This window comes from Triturus cristatus, chromosome 2_2, assembly GCF_964204655.1.
Source record: "Triturus cristatus chromosome 2_2, aTriCri1.1, whole genome shotgun sequence".
Taxonomy (NCBI): Eukaryota; Metazoa; Chordata; class Amphibia; order Caudata; family Salamandridae; genus Triturus; species Triturus cristatus.
The window spans coordinates 505,177,516-505,195,341 of record NC_140582.1 but is presented as its reverse complement, the minus strand read 5'-3'; the positions used below and the strand labels follow the sequence as shown (position 1 = coordinate 505,195,341).

At 41.8% G+C, this 17,826-nt stretch overlaps 1 protein-coding gene across 3 annotated transcripts in view; it reads right to left on the bottom strand.

Annotated features, from left to right (window-relative positions):
* LSM6 (LSM6 homolog, U6 small nuclear RNA and mRNA degradation associated) overlaps window positions 1–17,826 on the bottom strand; it is a 35,071-nt gene that overhangs the window by 10,915 nt on the left and 6,330 nt on the right. For all 3 annotated transcript variants that reach the window (XM_085641625.1, XM_085641626.1, XM_085641627.1), the window contains one exon: window positions 14,197–14,300. In XM_085641625.1, the coding sequence (XP_085497751.1) occupies window positions 14,197–14,290 (94 nt within the window). In that variant the 5' untranslated portion in view covers window positions 14,291–14,300. The remainder of the gene's footprint in view (window positions 1–14,196; window positions 14,301–17,826) is intronic.

Genomic DNA, 17,826 nt, shown 5'->3' with positions numbered 1-17,826 from the left:
ACAACCAGAGTTGCTTTGGACAAAAGGATATTATAGTAGGTAAAACTTGCTAATTTTGGAGTACTGTCAATAAATCAAAAGCTCATGGCAAAGTGGCCTCCGAGCTATAAACTCCTTTATTAGGTAAGAACTTGGCAACCCCACCATATCCCAATTGAGTGAAGAAGGCACCTGTATAAACTTTAAGACTGATTTACAAATGGCTGGTCTCCCTCTAGAGCGGCACAACGGGTGAAAAATGAACAGGAATGAGACCCAAGCAATCGCCAGTGGCTGAGAATAATTCAAGCATTTCTTCGACTAGTTTGTTATAACAGGTTCTACAAGTGCACACAGGTGTAACAGGGATACCCAGAGGTGGGTCCTCCACTCGCTGTGCCATAGGACTCCAGCTATACCTCATGGACAAGACTGGCCTTCTCATCTGGTCGGAATGTGGCCTGGCAGTTCAGCATAGACTGGTCCTACCAGAACAGAATTAAGACTGGTTTGCAATTGGCTGGTCTTTATCTAAAGTGGCACACTGGAGAATAATGGACTGGAATGTGTCAGTGAGCAATCACTAGTTGCTGAGATTAATTCAAGTTTTTCCTCAAACACTTTTTAATAGCATTTTGCTATTTGAAATTAGAATTCATATCACTTTCCTCACTGCCATGATGAGGATGCACTAGTAAACCGAGAGCCGGCTATCATATGTACCCCCAATATGTGACCTAATATGCAGACTAAGTTGTTGTTGTAAGTAGAGAAATATTAAAGCCCATTACAAGAAAGGTTTTTTTGCAGTGCATGCGGAACTTTTCCATATCGTGGTGCTCTCATTGTGGTGATAAGGGAAAACGAGGCACAGAGAAATTGAGAGCACCACAACATATATTTCTCTACTTACAACAACAATTTAGTCTGCATATTAGGAGACACCCATCTAATGCCTAAATTAAATTTCACAAGAGAAAGTAGCAAAACAGGGATAAATCCTCGCTGCTCCACTTGGCAAAATTGTGTGATTCTAAGCCAGAAATTTTGCCAAGTGGAGAAGCGAGGATTTATCCCTGTTTTGCTATTTTCACTTGTGAAATTTAATTTAGGCATTAGATGGGTGTCTCTTTCTTTCTTTAGTTTTAATTCAAAGGTAATGATGTGTCTTTAATTATTTTCCACGTTTTGTTTTGCAGAGTTTTCTATAGCGCGAACTTGACCCGAATATCAGAGCGCTTTACATAGCACCAGTTGCGTTACATGAGGACACATTCATTTTTTGTTAGGCATGGGGAGATTAAGTGATTTGCCCAGAATCACAGGATGTATAGCCTCATTACCGAGACTCAAACCCAGTCTGAGGTCGAGCTCCCTAGCCATTAGGCCAACTCCTCTCCCCTGTTAAAAGGCTTAAAAGTTATAAGTGGTAATGCTTACATTCAAAATACACATTGATAAGTGGAGCTGCACATCGTGCAAACCACACCATATAGATGTTTCTTCATGTACACTTCTTTTTATGCGGTGGCTTGTGGCCTTCACAGAGTGATAATGCACAGTGGTATAATCCAGCCCACAGTTTTTGAACAGGGGGCCACTCTCTTTCCCCTGATAAAAAACACTATCAGGGAGATGAAGCATCACTCCATCTTTTTCATGCTATAACATAAGTTATAACATCTGTGCTCTGAGCGCCAGGGATCGAGGCGCAGAATCAGAATAACATTTTTCAAAATCAGTGACGCCGCGGCTGCCCTCATAAATTCGGACGGACTCAGTTTATTTTACAAGACCCGGTCCCTGACCAGTCCGTCCAGCATCAGTGTACGATTTTCTGGGAGCGAGAAACTCGCAATCTCGCCTCACATTCATATCATAAATTGAACCAACTGACCCTGATGGACTCTTGGAAGGAAGAGAGGCCAGAGCCAGTAGGGAATTTTTAGGCAAGGCAGCCAGGGTTATTATGTGACGTCAGAGCATGCCCGGCGCCGGTACCCAGCCATTTGTTGAGTGACTGAGACCAGACACCATCACGCAGAAACCAAACCAAACTGCGTTTCGTCGTGGGGAACAGCCCGAGAAGTGAAGAGTCAAGTGAAGTTATTTGTGCGCAGCCGCGCGCCATTTTGAACTACAAGTACAACAGTGGCTGCTGTGCGGACAAGCCAGACAGGGCCCGCCCCACCCTTGGCTTTACACTACTGCGGCAGGCCCTATTGAAAAATCACATTGGTTAGGACTAGGAGGACGGTTAAAGACAAAAGTGTGTGTACCACCTACTACGGCCGGCGGGCCCCGCAGTGGCTACTAGGGCAGGCAGGCACAGGCACTGGCTGGGCAGGGCTGGCAGTCAGTGAATCTGGATCGCGTAATCATATCCATTCAATTGAATCTTTCAATCGAATCTTTAAAATGTGGGGCCGACAGAGGCTAGCTGCCCCACCGGGTCGTCACGCCACCCCTACCACCACACTCCAAAATGAAATGCAGCGTTGGTTTTTGTGGCAAGGCAATGATGGCATATTGGCATCGCTAGTAGCAGCTACTAGTACAGTACTACTACTAAGTAGGTTAGTACTTAACTTACCGTTGCCTGTGGTGGGTCGGCCGGCAGAGACTCACTCGGGACACACTCACACCGGCTGCACATACGCCCTTTTTTCTTTAATAACTGATTAGGCCTGCCTGGTGCTGCTTAATACTACCAGTCAGACACAGTACTCTAGTGGATGTGGCTGATCGATGCCCTCAACGCCACACTGGGTCGTCGTCGGGTCGGGTGCGGCGGGCCGACTTGACGACTCGTGGTGAGCTGCCTGCTGTGCCCCTCGGTGGTTATGCTCGGGCATGACAATGTGAAATAAATCTGCACACGTTGCCGCACAGCCCGCCCCTACCCCATCAGAACCAAAATCCAGCCCTAACTAGTGTCCTCCGGCCCGCCCACCACATGCAAGAGGCTAAGACCACGGCGGCGCGCGGTGCGGTGCCGCCATGATTAACACCGTTATATTTAAATTAATAATGATGAATCTCTTCTGGGGGCGGGGCTCAGGGCAGGTTAAGTGTCCCACACAGCAGCACTGTTAACCGCCGGCGCAGGCTGACTCACTCGGGAGATGTGATGTGAAAAACACAATGCTGCTGCACGAGAGAGAGGACAGTAGTAAGTTCCATTGAAAAATGTGATGTGCACGGTGAGCCTCATGCGCAGCAGATGTGTGTAGAGTCAGACTGTAGACCCGGCCCGGTCAAGGAAGTGCCGGTGCTAAGCACCGGAAAGCACCGGCACAAATTAAGCCCTGGACACAGAGCAGTCAGACTTAACTTAGAGGAAATGTGTAAAGCATTTGTGCAACACTTCAAACAGTAAAACAATTAAAACGAGACAGAAAAAGGATCCCTCACCGGGTTAGAAAAACAGAGTAAAATGCAATTAATGTAACAAAACCAAAAAGGGCAAAAATCCAATAAGTAGAAGCGAAGAAAATTAAATTCTAAAGATTTTAGTGAAAATTGCTCCAAAAAGCACTACGTCCCGACTGTGGATATCTGGCCGTGCCAGATCAGGACAGAGTCATGAGTTCAGGCTGACGGAGCGTGGACTGGCTACAAGGACCCAGTTAGGCCTGCTCAGAGTACCTTAAATTCTGCTACGCGGAGCAGTTCGAAGATCCATCAAGACGCGTCATGCAGCCGAGGAGATGTCTCGGTTCGGAGATGCAGCAAGGCTGCAATGCGAGGGCCTGCATAGTTGCTGAGGATGCATTACACAGTTGGGGCAATGAGTCTGTTCAGAAGAGCAGCAACGCAGAGTCAGTCGTCGAAGGATGAGAGGGGCTGCGCAGAGAATGCGTTGTGCAGGCGGGGTGACGCAACGGTTCCGAAGAGCTGCGATGCAGGTCTTTGCTATGGGCCCAATCCAAACAGCAACTGCGATGTGCCTGGTCAGCTCAGGTTTGAGATGCACAGCAGAGGAGATGTGTCGGGTCTGCTGGATCCAGAGGCTGGGTGAGCACCTTAAGCTCACTTCCAAGGGTCAAGGACTGGGGTGGCACCACTTGGCAGGGTAGACTCACAGATGGCAGAGACCAGGGGGGTGATGCCAAGTTGTTAGAAGCCAGTTATGTCAGATCAGGAGGCCAGCCAACTAAACCTTGGAGTCCCAGTCCTTCTCAGACAGGCAAGAGGGAAGCGGGTCAGCAAAGTAAGGCAGCAGTTCCTTCAGAGGAGCAGTCCTTCCAGGCATTGTATCCACAGGTCCAGTGGTGTACTGAAGTGGTGGTGTCTGAGGTCCAGTATTTATATGCAGTTGTGCCTTTGAAGATGGGAAAAGCTTTTAGATGCATGCCTCTGAAATGCACAAGTGCCCTACCTTCTTTGCCCTGACTCCAGACTAACTACAGGGGGTATGCAGACGTTTGTGTGGAGACAAGACACGCCCTATTTAAGTATAAGCGGGGCCGGGTGCAGCTTCTTCCTTCCATCCTGCTAGTTATGGCGCATCCAGTCACACCTAAGCTCCCCACTGAATGGTATTCTAGAAGGAAGACACAAAGTCCAACTGTCAACTAAAACCAGTCATGAGACCCAGAGACAGGCTTCAGGCACTAAATGGCTAACACAAGAAAATGTGAACTTTTTAAAAGTAGCCTTTTCAGAATTTCAATTTAAAATTAGACTTCACCATCAATTAGGATTTTAAATTGTGATTCCAGAGAAACCAAACATCAAAGGGTTACCTGTTCCCATTTGGAAATTGCACGTATAAAAATGTAATAAGGTAATTCCACTGTTATCCTATGAGAGACGTAGGCCTTGAAGTAGTGAAAAACAAATGCAAGTGTTTTTCACTACCAGGACATGTAAAACTGAAAACGACATGTGCAACTTTTTAAATACAATGCACCCTGCTCATAGGGCTGTCCAAGCCATACTTTAGGGGTTACTTGTGTGTTGAATAGAAGGTTTGGGTCTGGAATTTTTTTGTTTTGCCAGGTCGAGATGGCAGTTTAAAACTGCAAACAGGCTCTGCAATGGCAGGACTGAGACAGGTTTAAGAGTCCTACTTAAGTGGGTGGCACAATCATTGCTGTAGGTCCACTAGCAGCATTTCATTTACAGGCCATGGGCACAGGAAGTGCCACTCTCCTATGGACTTGAAACTAATTAAATATGCCAATTGGCTATACGCCAATGTTACCATGTTTTAGTGAAGAAGAAGAAGAACACAAACTTTGCTCACTTACCATTGCTAACCAGTGGTAGAGTCATTAGGCCGCAAAAACAGAAGGCCTGAAGTCAAAAAGTTAGGGAAAGACCACACCACGGATGCCAGGTCTAACGCAGCGTCACTGATGTCCACCAAGGTGGTTTATTATTCTCACTAATGGTCCTCACCCAGGCAATAGGCCAGAGCAAAATGGTGTGGGATTTAAGGTGGTACTGGGCAATAACTAACACTTATGACCAGCGCAAGTCAACAATGCTACTTGTTCATAACTATACTAGCACAGTCACCCTTCTCCACAACTTCTTTACTTTTATTTTTCAGTTTTACAGCAACCATCTACCTGCCTCTTTTGCTTCTAATTCGTGATCACATTTTTCCAGAATTGCCCTCTCATAGCAGTTATGGGCTTCTTTCTAATTGATTGGCTGTCATCATTCCAATACCTTTGCCAATTAAAAGTATACTTCCACGAGACACGACTGCCTAAATAATAATCAAAGACAAATTAAACATTTTTAACAACCAGGTACTAAAAATATTCAGTATGCCAAGCAAATCGCTGAAGTTGAACAGTTAAAGTCTAAGTTGCATTTATAAGTGACAAAAAAAAAAAAAAGGGACGTTGACAGCCAAATGTCAGATATCATAGTGTTTCGAACAAATGGGGCACTAAGATCAAAAAACAAAAAAGTAAGGATTGTGGAGTGAAGCAGAAATATAGTAGATATTCTGAACTGAAAAGAGCTGGTAGAGAATGAAGAGTAGATTTAAATGTTGAATGGAAACAAACCCAATACATAAAAAAAAAAAAAAAAAAAAAAAAAAAATAGCTAAAACCGATGAACTGTGTGCCGGTGTAAGAGAGAAGAAAAAGTGTATATAAAGCACACTGTGAAATACTGAAGTCTGAAAATAAATAGCAGAGCACATATAAATATTAAAAAGAGATGCAGAAAAGAAGGCAGAAAATAAGAGTGAATTTTTCTAAATGGGATATGAACTATGGTGGCGAATAGACCTAGAGCATAGATGAAGTGTTATGAAGACAAAGACATGCATCGAGAGAAATGAGGAGGGACCATCCCTGGAGATGCAAAAGATCAATAAATCTTGAAAAATTCGGCAAAAAACAGTCTTCAATCAAAAACATCAGTTGAAAGCAAACTGGACAATAAAAGGACCAGAATGAGCCTAGAACAGAGTGGTCCACAATACCGTCACTGTGATCTAGTCCTAAAGGAGGGGAAATAAGAGGAAGCAATCCACATGATCAGAAGCAAACCAGGATAGAAAATAACTAGATGCACTAGGAAAGGTGTATAGGAGAGAAAATTATGGTATGCTTTCAAAGGTCTGCAAATACATCCTGGGAAGGTGAGAAACAGAAATGATACACAAAATGGAACGCGGAGAGTGAAACTGAGAAACTTTAAATGAGAAAAAGGGACTGCAGAGCTTAAAGAGAGAAACTAATAACATGAGCTGGTTTAAAGGGAAAAAAAAACCCCATTACTGACTGAATAACAACGTAACAAGAAAAATGGGTGATAAACAGTGGAAGACCCTGGCAACATGACAGATTATAGCAAATGATGTGAACGAGAGTGCAAGGTAATATAACAAACAAGGGATAGATAAAACATGAATGGAGAACAGATTTTGAAGTTAGAAAATATATGCAAGAGAATGTCTAAACTACGGAGTAGAACAGGCGTGGTGAAAGCTTAGTAGATTTGTTTGGCCCTACCTAAAAAAATGTATTTGAAAGACAAGCGCTGCCCAGCTGAAACAAAAGCTTGTACTAAGAGGCAAGGCTGGGAAAGTGAATAGAAAGGATCTAAGAGACTGAATTAGGCAAGAGTTTTAAGTATGAAACGACAAATCAGGAAAAAACGGAGAGGAAAGGGGACACAGTACACAATAAAATACTAGCAGCAATGCCATGCCGAAATTTTTGTTAAAAGGGAAAGTAAAGAGGTTGTCTGATAAAGACTAACTGGGAGAACACGCAAAGCCTGGTCACTGGGCAAGGAGGACGTCTAAGACTTCTGCTATGCTCCCAGTTCTTTCTCAAGGGTTGGTGGAAGAGCAAATCTGCATTACACTTGGAACCTCAGGTCTTCCTCTGAGGCAACTCAGTCACGGAGGCCAGAGACTCAAGATCGTCTTGACATAAGTGGCATAGCTTCTCCTGCTAGCCTGAGCAAATTACAAACAAATGAGGCCTACTTATATGTTAAACATCATCGCTCTATCTATGTGCACGTGAAAAGTTGTGGACCTATGTAATATTATATATGTATATATTATCGCTCTATGTGCACGTGAAAAGTTGTGAACCTATGTACTAGATATATGTATATATTTGGAACTATGATAATTTCTAACAGAGTGGGAGAGATCGTCATATTTCATAAACAAGCCGACAGTCATGCTCATCAGGGTCAAGACTGATTTGCATATGGCTAGGTTTAAACTAGAGTGGCATGGGGAACAAAAATACAATGGATTTAGGCTCAGATCTCTGTACTGGGGTCAAGCTAGCCTGGCTGATGAGGGGTAAAAACCCGTAACCGATCCCAGGATGATTGTTACCGGTCCAGGGAGGACCTGGCCTGGCAGTTCAGGCTGGAGTGCCCCCATGGGGAACAGGGTCAAGACTGATTTGCATATGGCTGGGTTTGAACTGGAGTGGCATGGGGAGAAATAAAACGATGAATTTAGGCCCAGATCTCTGTACCAAGGAGAATATTTGACAATGTTCAACATCCTGCCCATCAATTGTTCTTTTTACAGTGTAAGAACGGGTCATCTCAAATTGCGGTGTGAAGGGGAAAAACTGTTGGCTGTATTATTCATACGTGCAAAAGAAGATTGCTGTAATGTTCAGGTGTCAGCACTGTGCATTAACCTAATAATGACTGGGAATTGAAAAACAACGGAAGAAAGACAGACACACTATAAGCCTTGTACAACTAGACATACCTGTAATATGTGTAGTGACATTTGTGGCTGCAATGAATTTACATTGTTCTTGTCACATGTTTACCGTATTCCTTCTTCGTTTTTAGGTCTCTTCGAAGACACCTGTTTAACCTGTGGGCTTTAGCCCGCACAAAGGCTTTACATTTGCTCGCTCCGTTGTCTGTCTCATATAGTCACCATTTGTCCCTAGCAAGCATTGTCATACCTCGTCTTGTGTTTAGCCCCCCCCCCCTCAGTGCATGGACTTGTAGACATCCACTACTCCCGCGATTACGACCATTTTAGGACCTACTTTTTTCATTTTTTTAGCACTCTACACAGTGCTCGTGCTTTTACCAGCTTCGCCTCCTCCCATCCGCAATCAAAGCCCAGTCTACAGATCACCCCTTCACTGCTTTTCGTTTCCCCCACCTCCTCCCTTCCGTCACCACTTACTTACTCGCACCTCCCGGTACTTGTCGCGTTAACAGATCACCCTCTCCACTTTACCACTTATTGCTGCTTTTCATTTCCCTCTCCTCCTCCTTTCTGTCACTACTTGCTCCGTTGCTGCATGCACCTCCTGTGGCTTGCGCCATCCAGAAATCACCCCCTCCCTAGACCCAGTCACTGCTTTAAACCCCCATTGTAGTCTTTTTTAGGTCGAGCATTCAAGACCTCTTGTATATACTTTAGTATATACATGTGTGTATGTACTTTGTGGGCTCTGGAGATCAGCCCTAGGACTGGTCTGCTTCCACTTAGGGACTTTTTTTCTGTTCAACTGCCTCTATTTAACGGTCTTGATAGAAAATGACCAGTAGAGGTCAGTAAAATACCAAAATTGTTTTCAGCTGAGGGACTTTCTTTTTAAAAAAAATTCTGGCATCTGCCTCTATTTAACTATCTTGATAGAAAACGACCTGCAGAGGTAAGCAAAATACCAGAATCACTTTAGCATTCTCTAGATTCCAGTCCACAGAAACGGTCTTCCACAACCAAACCGTAGACAAAAATATTTTTTTCAAATCTTGTATTTTCAGTGATATAATTGGAGCATGTGAGCACGGCTGCCATCACTTGGCGCACATTTAGTTTCGGTTTATTTTCCTACAGTGTGGGTACTAGGCGTTTGACCATGTTTACACCATATGTGGTCGCATTTGTGCTTATAGCTGGAAAATCAGACCTCATGTAAATAAGGTATGCGTTATCACAAGGCATGTCAGAGCTTCTAAAGTACCTGTGTCTTCTGCTGTATTTGCATAGCTACATTTCTCTTGTGTAAAGTGATTGAACTGTTCGCGTTTCACCTCGTTGTTTCTCATTTCATAGGGTTGGACAACATTTCTTTAAATTTCTCCCATCGGGACACACTCACTTTTTCCACATTCATCAGTGAAGTATTTACGCGTTCCATTGTTGCTTAACTTTTATGTTATGGCAAGACAGGAGGCTAGCATTATGCATATTCCTTTTATTCCCCACTTCAGAGCAGCAACCTAATATGTTCCAACAGAAGAACTAAAACTACATCATGACTAAACAGAACACTTGAGTCCATACAAGTCCCTCAAGGTTTCATGTTCCTCCTCCTCTTTTGTGTGCTGCTCCAGAGCATACAAGTATCCTGGGGAGCTTTCTTATAATTGAACTTAATTATGTAGATCAAGTCAACATGTAACCCAATTTATGGGTTACTAATTTATTTTTAGGCATGTTTGTTAGCAGACGTTTTTAAATTAAGAACTAGGGATTTTCGTTGCCTACGGGGAAAGAATTGTATGTTGTTCAAGCGTCAAATATAAATAGAGAGTTTTAGGTGGTAGGAGGAAAAATTGCAATTTTTAAATGATTTGCGCTACGCATGTACCGTTTTGAAAAGCTAGAGCTTCCTTTGACGTTGGGCTCGCGACAAGAGTTTCTGCCCTTGCGTCTCTTCACCTGCTCTAGTTTATACGTAATGCGCTGCCATTTTGGCAGAGTCCTTCGCATCGCGTGTGTCCCTCGAGATCTCCTCTTGTTGGGGAAAACTTGGCTTGTTTTAAGTGTGTGTGAGTGTGTGCGCGTGCGTGCGTGTGTGTCATCGCGTCTCTCCTCACAGCGGTTTGGTTGCATGGCAATTGTAGGAGCCGGTAAAGGCGACAGAAATGGGCTGCAATGCAGTTTTTTTCTCCTCAGGAGATTTACAGAAAAATAAACAATAGAAGGGGGAAAAGGTTTTGAAGAGGAGAAAATAAAATTGGGAACTGCGCCACAAGTTTAAAATGTATATAAAAGTTTAGAGAAAACTGTGAAGAAATTTTTAAAAGAAAATGAGCCTTCACAGGAGGAGATAGTTACACAGAAAGTACAGCAGGCAATGAGGGGTTCAGTAAAAGAGGCTCAAAAGAGCATGAGAAAGCTTAGAAGAGGAAGAGTATTATTGCATTTCAGATGGAGATGAGGAAAATATGAAAGGGTCCAGGGAGAAAGTGTACGTGCAAAAGGAAGCATGCTTCTGGTGAGGGAGGAGTCCCAAGCGGCTCAAAAAGATCATTTGTCCTCTGGCATCAGGGTTATGACGAATGTGTTGGATTTAGATTACAAAGATTATCTAGATGACGATTGGTGTGATGGATCAAGGAAAAAAAAGAAGAGGAAAAGTTCTATGGTTTTGGATCCTCTGGGTGAAAAGTTTTTCGACCCGAAAGAGAAAGCATCCCTGATCCAAGGAGTGGTGGGCTTTGGGTCACGTATCAGAACATATTAAAGCATGGTTGCATAAACCTCTGGAGAAAGAGTACAGAAAAGTTTGAGGACAGAGTGTTCATGACCCCAGATAATGTGATGATTACCCCCAATATTGACCCAGAGTTTATTACATATTTAGGTTCGGCAAGGCCATAAGCAAAGGTTTAGAGAAATCTTTAAAATCTTGCCAGGATAAAGGTGCTGGATATTCTTGGACCAGTGGCGAGAATTTTTGATCAGGTGGAGGAGGTCTATATTTAAGGGACAGATGTTAACATACATCTCTTGCGTGGCTTGTATCAAAAGGCTTTTTGTTTCATTGGGCATGCCAATGCAGGCCTTTTAGTGAAAAGGTGAGAGACTATCCTGATGATTATAAATCCCAAATTGGCAGATTTCAGTGTCAGAGACTCCTCAGATGAGGCAAAAGGTCTCCTTTCTAGAGAGGGTATGGTTAAAAATATAGGAAGTATGTCCAGACCTTTAAAAGTTTGAAAAAGGCAGAATTTTTGATTAGAAGTGTTTTTTCTGGAAGCAGTTTTTATGGGAGGGCTAGGAGGAGGGGGCCACCTCCCGATGAGGTTTTTACAAGTCTCATTATTCAGGAGAACAGGGTGTTTACTATCAAGGAGGAAATTGTCAGCCTACCGGGATCTATAACTAGAAGGTTAGAGCTCCAAGAAATAGATCTAACCGAGCCAGAGGAAAGGGATCAGCATCAAATCAAGGCGAGTAGGGGGACAGATATTAGTTCTATCCATCAATGGATTGGTGAAAGGTTTAGATTTTTCAGCGAAGAGTGGAATAAGTTAACAGACAATCCATGGGTAATTTCTGCGATACAAGGTTATTTAATAGAGCTGTAAAGGATGCCTTTTCAGGTTGTAGAGCCGAAAGTTGTAATTTCACAAGGAGTTAGAAGGGGCGGTATCACAAAAAGTGTCCAAATGTTAGCACAAAATGTAATAGTGAAGGTGGGTAACAATGAGAGGGTTTGCGAGTACAATATATTAAAGGGTGGAGACCTGCCATAAATCCAAGGACGTTGAATCTGTTTATAACCTGTAATCGTTTCAAGATGGAGGATATCCATCTTTTAAGCTATATGTTGTTAGAGGGGGATTGGTTATTAAGTTGGATATAAAAGATGCTTATTTTACAATCCCAATTCATCCAGAGATCAAAAGCTATTGCCGTTCAGGTGGAAGGGCCAAATGTACCAGTTTCAATTTTTACCATTCGGTCTATCTTCAGCCCCAAGGAGTTTCACGAAGGTGAGGAGGCTTGTGGTAGGTTATTTAAGAGGAAAGGGGTGTAAGGTTGATCATATATCTGGAAGATATATTGATAATGAACCAGAGCAAGGAAGAGTTGTGGTGTCATTTAAGTTTGGTAAAGGGCCAATTGGAACGTTTGGATTTATAGTCTTTGCAGAGAAATCTCGGTTTGTACCAGAACAGACCTTAAAATGTTTGGGTTTTGTGTCAATTATTGCCTCAGAAGAAAATAGGAGGAAATAAGGAAAATGTTGTGAAACGGACAGATAGTTTTGAGAGATTTGGCTCGTGTGAAAGGGCTTCTGTCATCTATTTAGGCGATATTTCCGGGCCCTTTACATTACAGGGCCCTGAAGAGGTTCAAGAATGCTGCCTTGGCACAAGAGTTATTGTATGGGGACAGTGTGGTTATGTCGGAAGGGGCAAACAAGGAGCTAAGTTGGTGGATGGTGAATTTGGAAGCATGGAATTGTCGAGTGATTTTTGGGGTCCAACCTGATTTTGTACTGGAAACAGATGTCAGTGTAACATGCTGGGGGGGCGGCATGTTTGTAACAAGGGACAGGTGGTTTTTGGAATCTGACAGAGGGAAGATCATATCAATTGTTTAGAGATGAAAGCAGGGCTTTTTGCTCTTCGCACTTTCAAGCAGTTTAGAGGGTCCTCTGTTTTGCTGAAGATGGACAACGCAACAGAGGGACAATTGAAACCAACCATATCAACATCCCTGCAGGGGATACTCACTCACAGTACTGGCAATAGAGTAGTCGAAGGGGCTCAATTGGAATCATTTGGGGGGTGTACATTGTAAAGGTAGAAGCGAAGAATGGCATTTGACCACTCTAGATCATCGAGAATGTACTACTCCCCTCGGTGTTTGATGCCACAATAGAGGCTAACCCTGTAGAGAGTCAAGATGGAGTGGAAGTCTTCTACACACGCACTGTTGCTAGATATGTTACTCACCTGTTAAACCGAGCAAGTCGAAAATATTGAATGTTACCGGTTAGCTTAACGGACTCAACCATCAAGAACGGGAGTGTAAACCTCTCAGGAATACTACCCCCCCCCCCCTCATTTTGTTTGTATATGAAATGACTGATCACTAGTGGCAGTTAGGTATTATTGAGGTAACTGTATTGCACACAACTATTGTCTAGATGCGAGCACTTGCCGGCTAAGTTGTCCTTTTGTTATAAACTAATAAATATTAAAATAAAAAACAAAGATTGATAAAGAAACTTCAATAAATATAGGAACACAGGGATTCTGTCATCTTAACAGTTAATTAATACGTTTTCAAAGTGACAGGAAACATTCAGAAGACAATCCTACTGAAGAAAGAGGTGCCTCGAATAAATAATTCTCTAGTATTAAGCAGGCCAACAGAGAGGATTCCACCAACAGTGAATGTAGTTCTTCGTTCCAGGATTCTCTTCAACCACAAAGAATAAAAACACAGAAGGAATGGGTTGGGTATAGTATCAGACGTGAAATGCGGGACTGTCCCTCAGGGTCACTGATTTCAGGCACACAATGGTTAACCGTAAAAAAAAAAAAGTCACTACTAATAAAGGGCTGGAGCATAATGCTAAATTTGGTTGGTACAATAAATCATATTCTCATTGTAATCTCCAAGTATAGCGGCCAAGGCCAAGGATTATGGCATGGGTTCTTTATTAGGCACCATTTTGTGGTACCTCCAGATTAGATACTTTGTGTTGTCAGAGTGAAAAAGATGGGGTGGGGACCGGGCTACAACATTCTGATCTGAGGTTTGTCCATATACACATACTAATGCTGATCGAAAAAACACAGGGTATCTTGACCAAAATGGGCTGCCATGCTAACTTTTGCGATCGTTTTTTAGCACAAAAATTGTAAGGCAAATGACACTAAAACATTAACGAAGAGGAAAAAAGATGGACAGTATAGCTTGTATCAAATATGAATATAGTATTGTTGCCTACTGAACAAGAAGTGCAACACATTTTAAAAACCTACCTCGATAATCAACTCCTGAGTTCAATTTTACCACCACTGGTCTTCCAATGATCTGCTTCAAGAAGTCACTTGGAGTTTGTTTCCGAAGACTCATTGTATCAGTTCTAAGAAAAAAAAAAAGACAAAAAAACTGAATACAAGAATGCTTATATAAAGGTCTTAAACTGGGCTTCACCGAAATAAAATAATTCACAAATATGACAATCCCTAGTAAATACGATTTATTAAACCACTGCTTTTTGTTCAATATAAGCAAGGAAAAATAAAGAACACACACCAGCCTTACCACCCTCTTTTTGTTCAGATGAGTCATAGGAATAATGCAAGTCTTTGCAATCCCTAGACACAGAAATGGGATAATTTGCATGCAGTGTGCAGACACCTGTACAGTTACTGGGAAGTGGGTGGCACCACTGCTTATGTAGATAAAAGCCCTCACACTGCCCATGCATATCACCACAACTCAATTTACCACTGGTAGGAATGCTTCAATTCAGAGGACCCATCAGATTACAGAATTCCGGATGCTCATTTATCACAGTGGTCGCAGCTTGGACTTGCAACGTCTATTTTTCAGACTTGCTCCATCAGCTTTAGAAAGTACTCACCCGTGTCCTGTAGAGTAAAGACCCATCAATAGGGAATGGGGTGGAGCCCCTTCACACCATCAGTCCATTTCAGCACATGGTTCCAGGGATGTTTATCTTACATATACTTCTAACTCTCTTCAAAGAACCTGGAGGCACTGGTTGTCGCTAGGTAGCTCTCCATCAGAGCTCAGTGCTGAAGCAAATTGCATCGCCGAAAGTCTACTATTAGGTTCTAGCTAAGAACATCAGCCAGCTCACCAATGTTTTTTAAAGATCACATGTTGAAAAACCATATTAATGGCTTCATTTTAAATGTAATTTGTCCATGAAAGCGGAGAAAGGGCTTTATTCAGTGGGAGGATGGCTTTTCGGATGTCCTCTAGGCTTAACATGTTTTCATTTATTGAGAGTGCCTTAAACTATCTGAGAATTCAGGATCTTGAAAGCAAAAAGGTTTCTGGGCCTGCTCTAACAGATCCATCTACCATCATACCTCCTAAAGTGCCACCTGTTGAGTCTCTGACCTGTGGGGATGGAGGGTCCTGTAACGGAACAGGAAAAGAAATGCTGTGCTAATACAGTACAGCAGCTTTTAACATTACCTGGTATGGTGAGTGGCCACAAAAGGAGTTACCCGGTCCAAGGTTGATTTTGTGACAGAATGGCCGATTTAGTAGAAGCAAGTTTAGCTCTCAATGATAAATTAAATATAAATACTGACCACCACTGAAAGCATGAACTATTTGCAACAAGGTACAAATTTGGTTTGTTCCTCAAAATGCAGTGCTTGTACTGCGGTTACTCATACAATGATTAACAGTGACCAATGCTCTGGAGGACACCAGACTTTTCTTTTATTTCCGAGGAGCCACATTCATCGCCTACACTGAAAGTGGTAAAAGCCCTGGATCTATAGAAAGTGCGGTTAAGTTTGCATGCTGAGCATTTCGGTGGCTGGAAATAGCAAAACTTAATTTTCTATATTTCTCAGCTGGACAGGTTAAACAGTCAGCAACTGCACGGTTAATTCATAACAAGATATACTGCCCTACAGCTTTTTCTAACTTGGGGAATTTGAGCAGACAGACCCAGCACCACAGAATTATGAGAGATAGTTTTACAGCTAACTGCGTGGATGAAGACAGGATTCACTGGACAAGTGTACTGAAGTACAAATGTGGATAAATAAGATGAGGGATAAGTGATAAGAGAAGACGTGAAGAAGAATGAGGAAGGCCTGGTAAGATGAACCGTGTTCCAAAAATATACAAGGGAAGACAGGCGACCCATTGTGTTAGTACCATGTTCATGAAAAGGGAAGAAGCAAAAAAAAAAAAAAACCCACCACAGTGAATTTGAAGACCTTTTATAATATTTTGTCTTAGTGACCTAGAATTCATGATTAATACTATTGTGGATGTTAAGATGAATGTCCCATTATAATATAACATTTTTGTGGTTTTTACTGCATGAAGACTAGTCCTATGTATGGTAAATAAATATCAAAGTCACTTGAGAGCCATGGTAGGATTTAAGCTGTTAAAATAATGTAAAAAAAATAAAAAGGGAGTAACCCCTGTTTTGAGTCTGATTCAATACCTAAAGTTATATGGATTAAGGTCAAAATTAAGCTTAAATTACATCTTAGCATTAGCAGGATGGAGGTGGTGTAGATAATGAAAAACTTTGCGTAAGTTGATGGTTGATATGAAGAAATCATGTAAATGCTGTCCCCAGTGATAGTGTACTGAGAATAGTCAAAAAATAGTAGAAGACATATCTGTAACGAAATAGAATGTTCCAAAAATTATGTTAAGGAAGCTAAATTACGAAGGTATGGCACTGCCCAGTGTCACGTGGGATGCTGGTAGTCAGTCCCCAGAAGTATGATCAATTGGCTAGAATAGGCCTGCTACATCCCCTCATGGAACATACTGTTGATCAAAGTATAACGATAATAAATTACATAAGAGGACAAAATAATGTTAAATTAATGCAAAAAACCAAATTGATGTCAGTACAGACCGGTTTATGACCCGATATCTGTGTGTGTTCGGCGTTCGGGAGACGCCGAGCCAACAGGTTTGGAAAGCGAGGACTGTAGGAAGTAAGATGTGCAGCCTTACTCGGTTGACAACAGGCACCATGATGTTAAGTACTTAAGTAGAAAGAAAATGTGCAAATTACATATATAAATACTGTAATACCACTGATCGGTCCTATTTATTGGAAAATTAAGAATTTGATTAACTAGTCAATACTGTCCGAAATGTGATTAAAGATGTATAGACATCTTGCAGCAATAATAGAGAAATAAATAGCTAGACTAGAAACGCAGTGCAGATAGAAAATAAAAGTTTTATCATTGTAGTAATGGTGATGAACTGTGTGTATATAATATACGCACACTAATAAGGTGAATAACATATACAATACTAATGAAAGAAGATATTACAGGGTCTTTGCAAAGAAACTGTCCATATTTTCAAACAGTTAGCCATAAAAGGTGCATGATACAACTGCGTCGATAAAAATGTGTAATGTGCTAGATTCACAAAGGAAAGAAATACCGGATGAAAAGTGCTTTACGTTGTCAATAGTCAAGAAAGACTATGAAAACTTCGCTATATCACAGGATTTAACAAATGTGTTACATTGTGTCTAAATTAGTAGTCAAGATGTAGACTGTCACATTCGTACACTAACAATTTATTGTTTGAGCCACAATTCCATTTTATGACTTGGAAGGAAAAGAAAAATTAATACATTACTACAGATTGTCCTGATACAAAAGTACATTTATGATCATAGAATAGATCATAGTATGATTGACAACTTGATGCAAAATTCATAGTTCAATGTCATTTTGCAGGGTCTTTGACCAAGAAACCCACATTAATTATGTTGTATTAAGCGACACGTGAATAATAACTACAAAAGATTGCCCTGATACAAATGTACATTTATGATCCTAGAATAGATCATAGTACAAATGACAATTTAATGCAGACATCATAGTTTGATGTCATTTTGCAGTGCC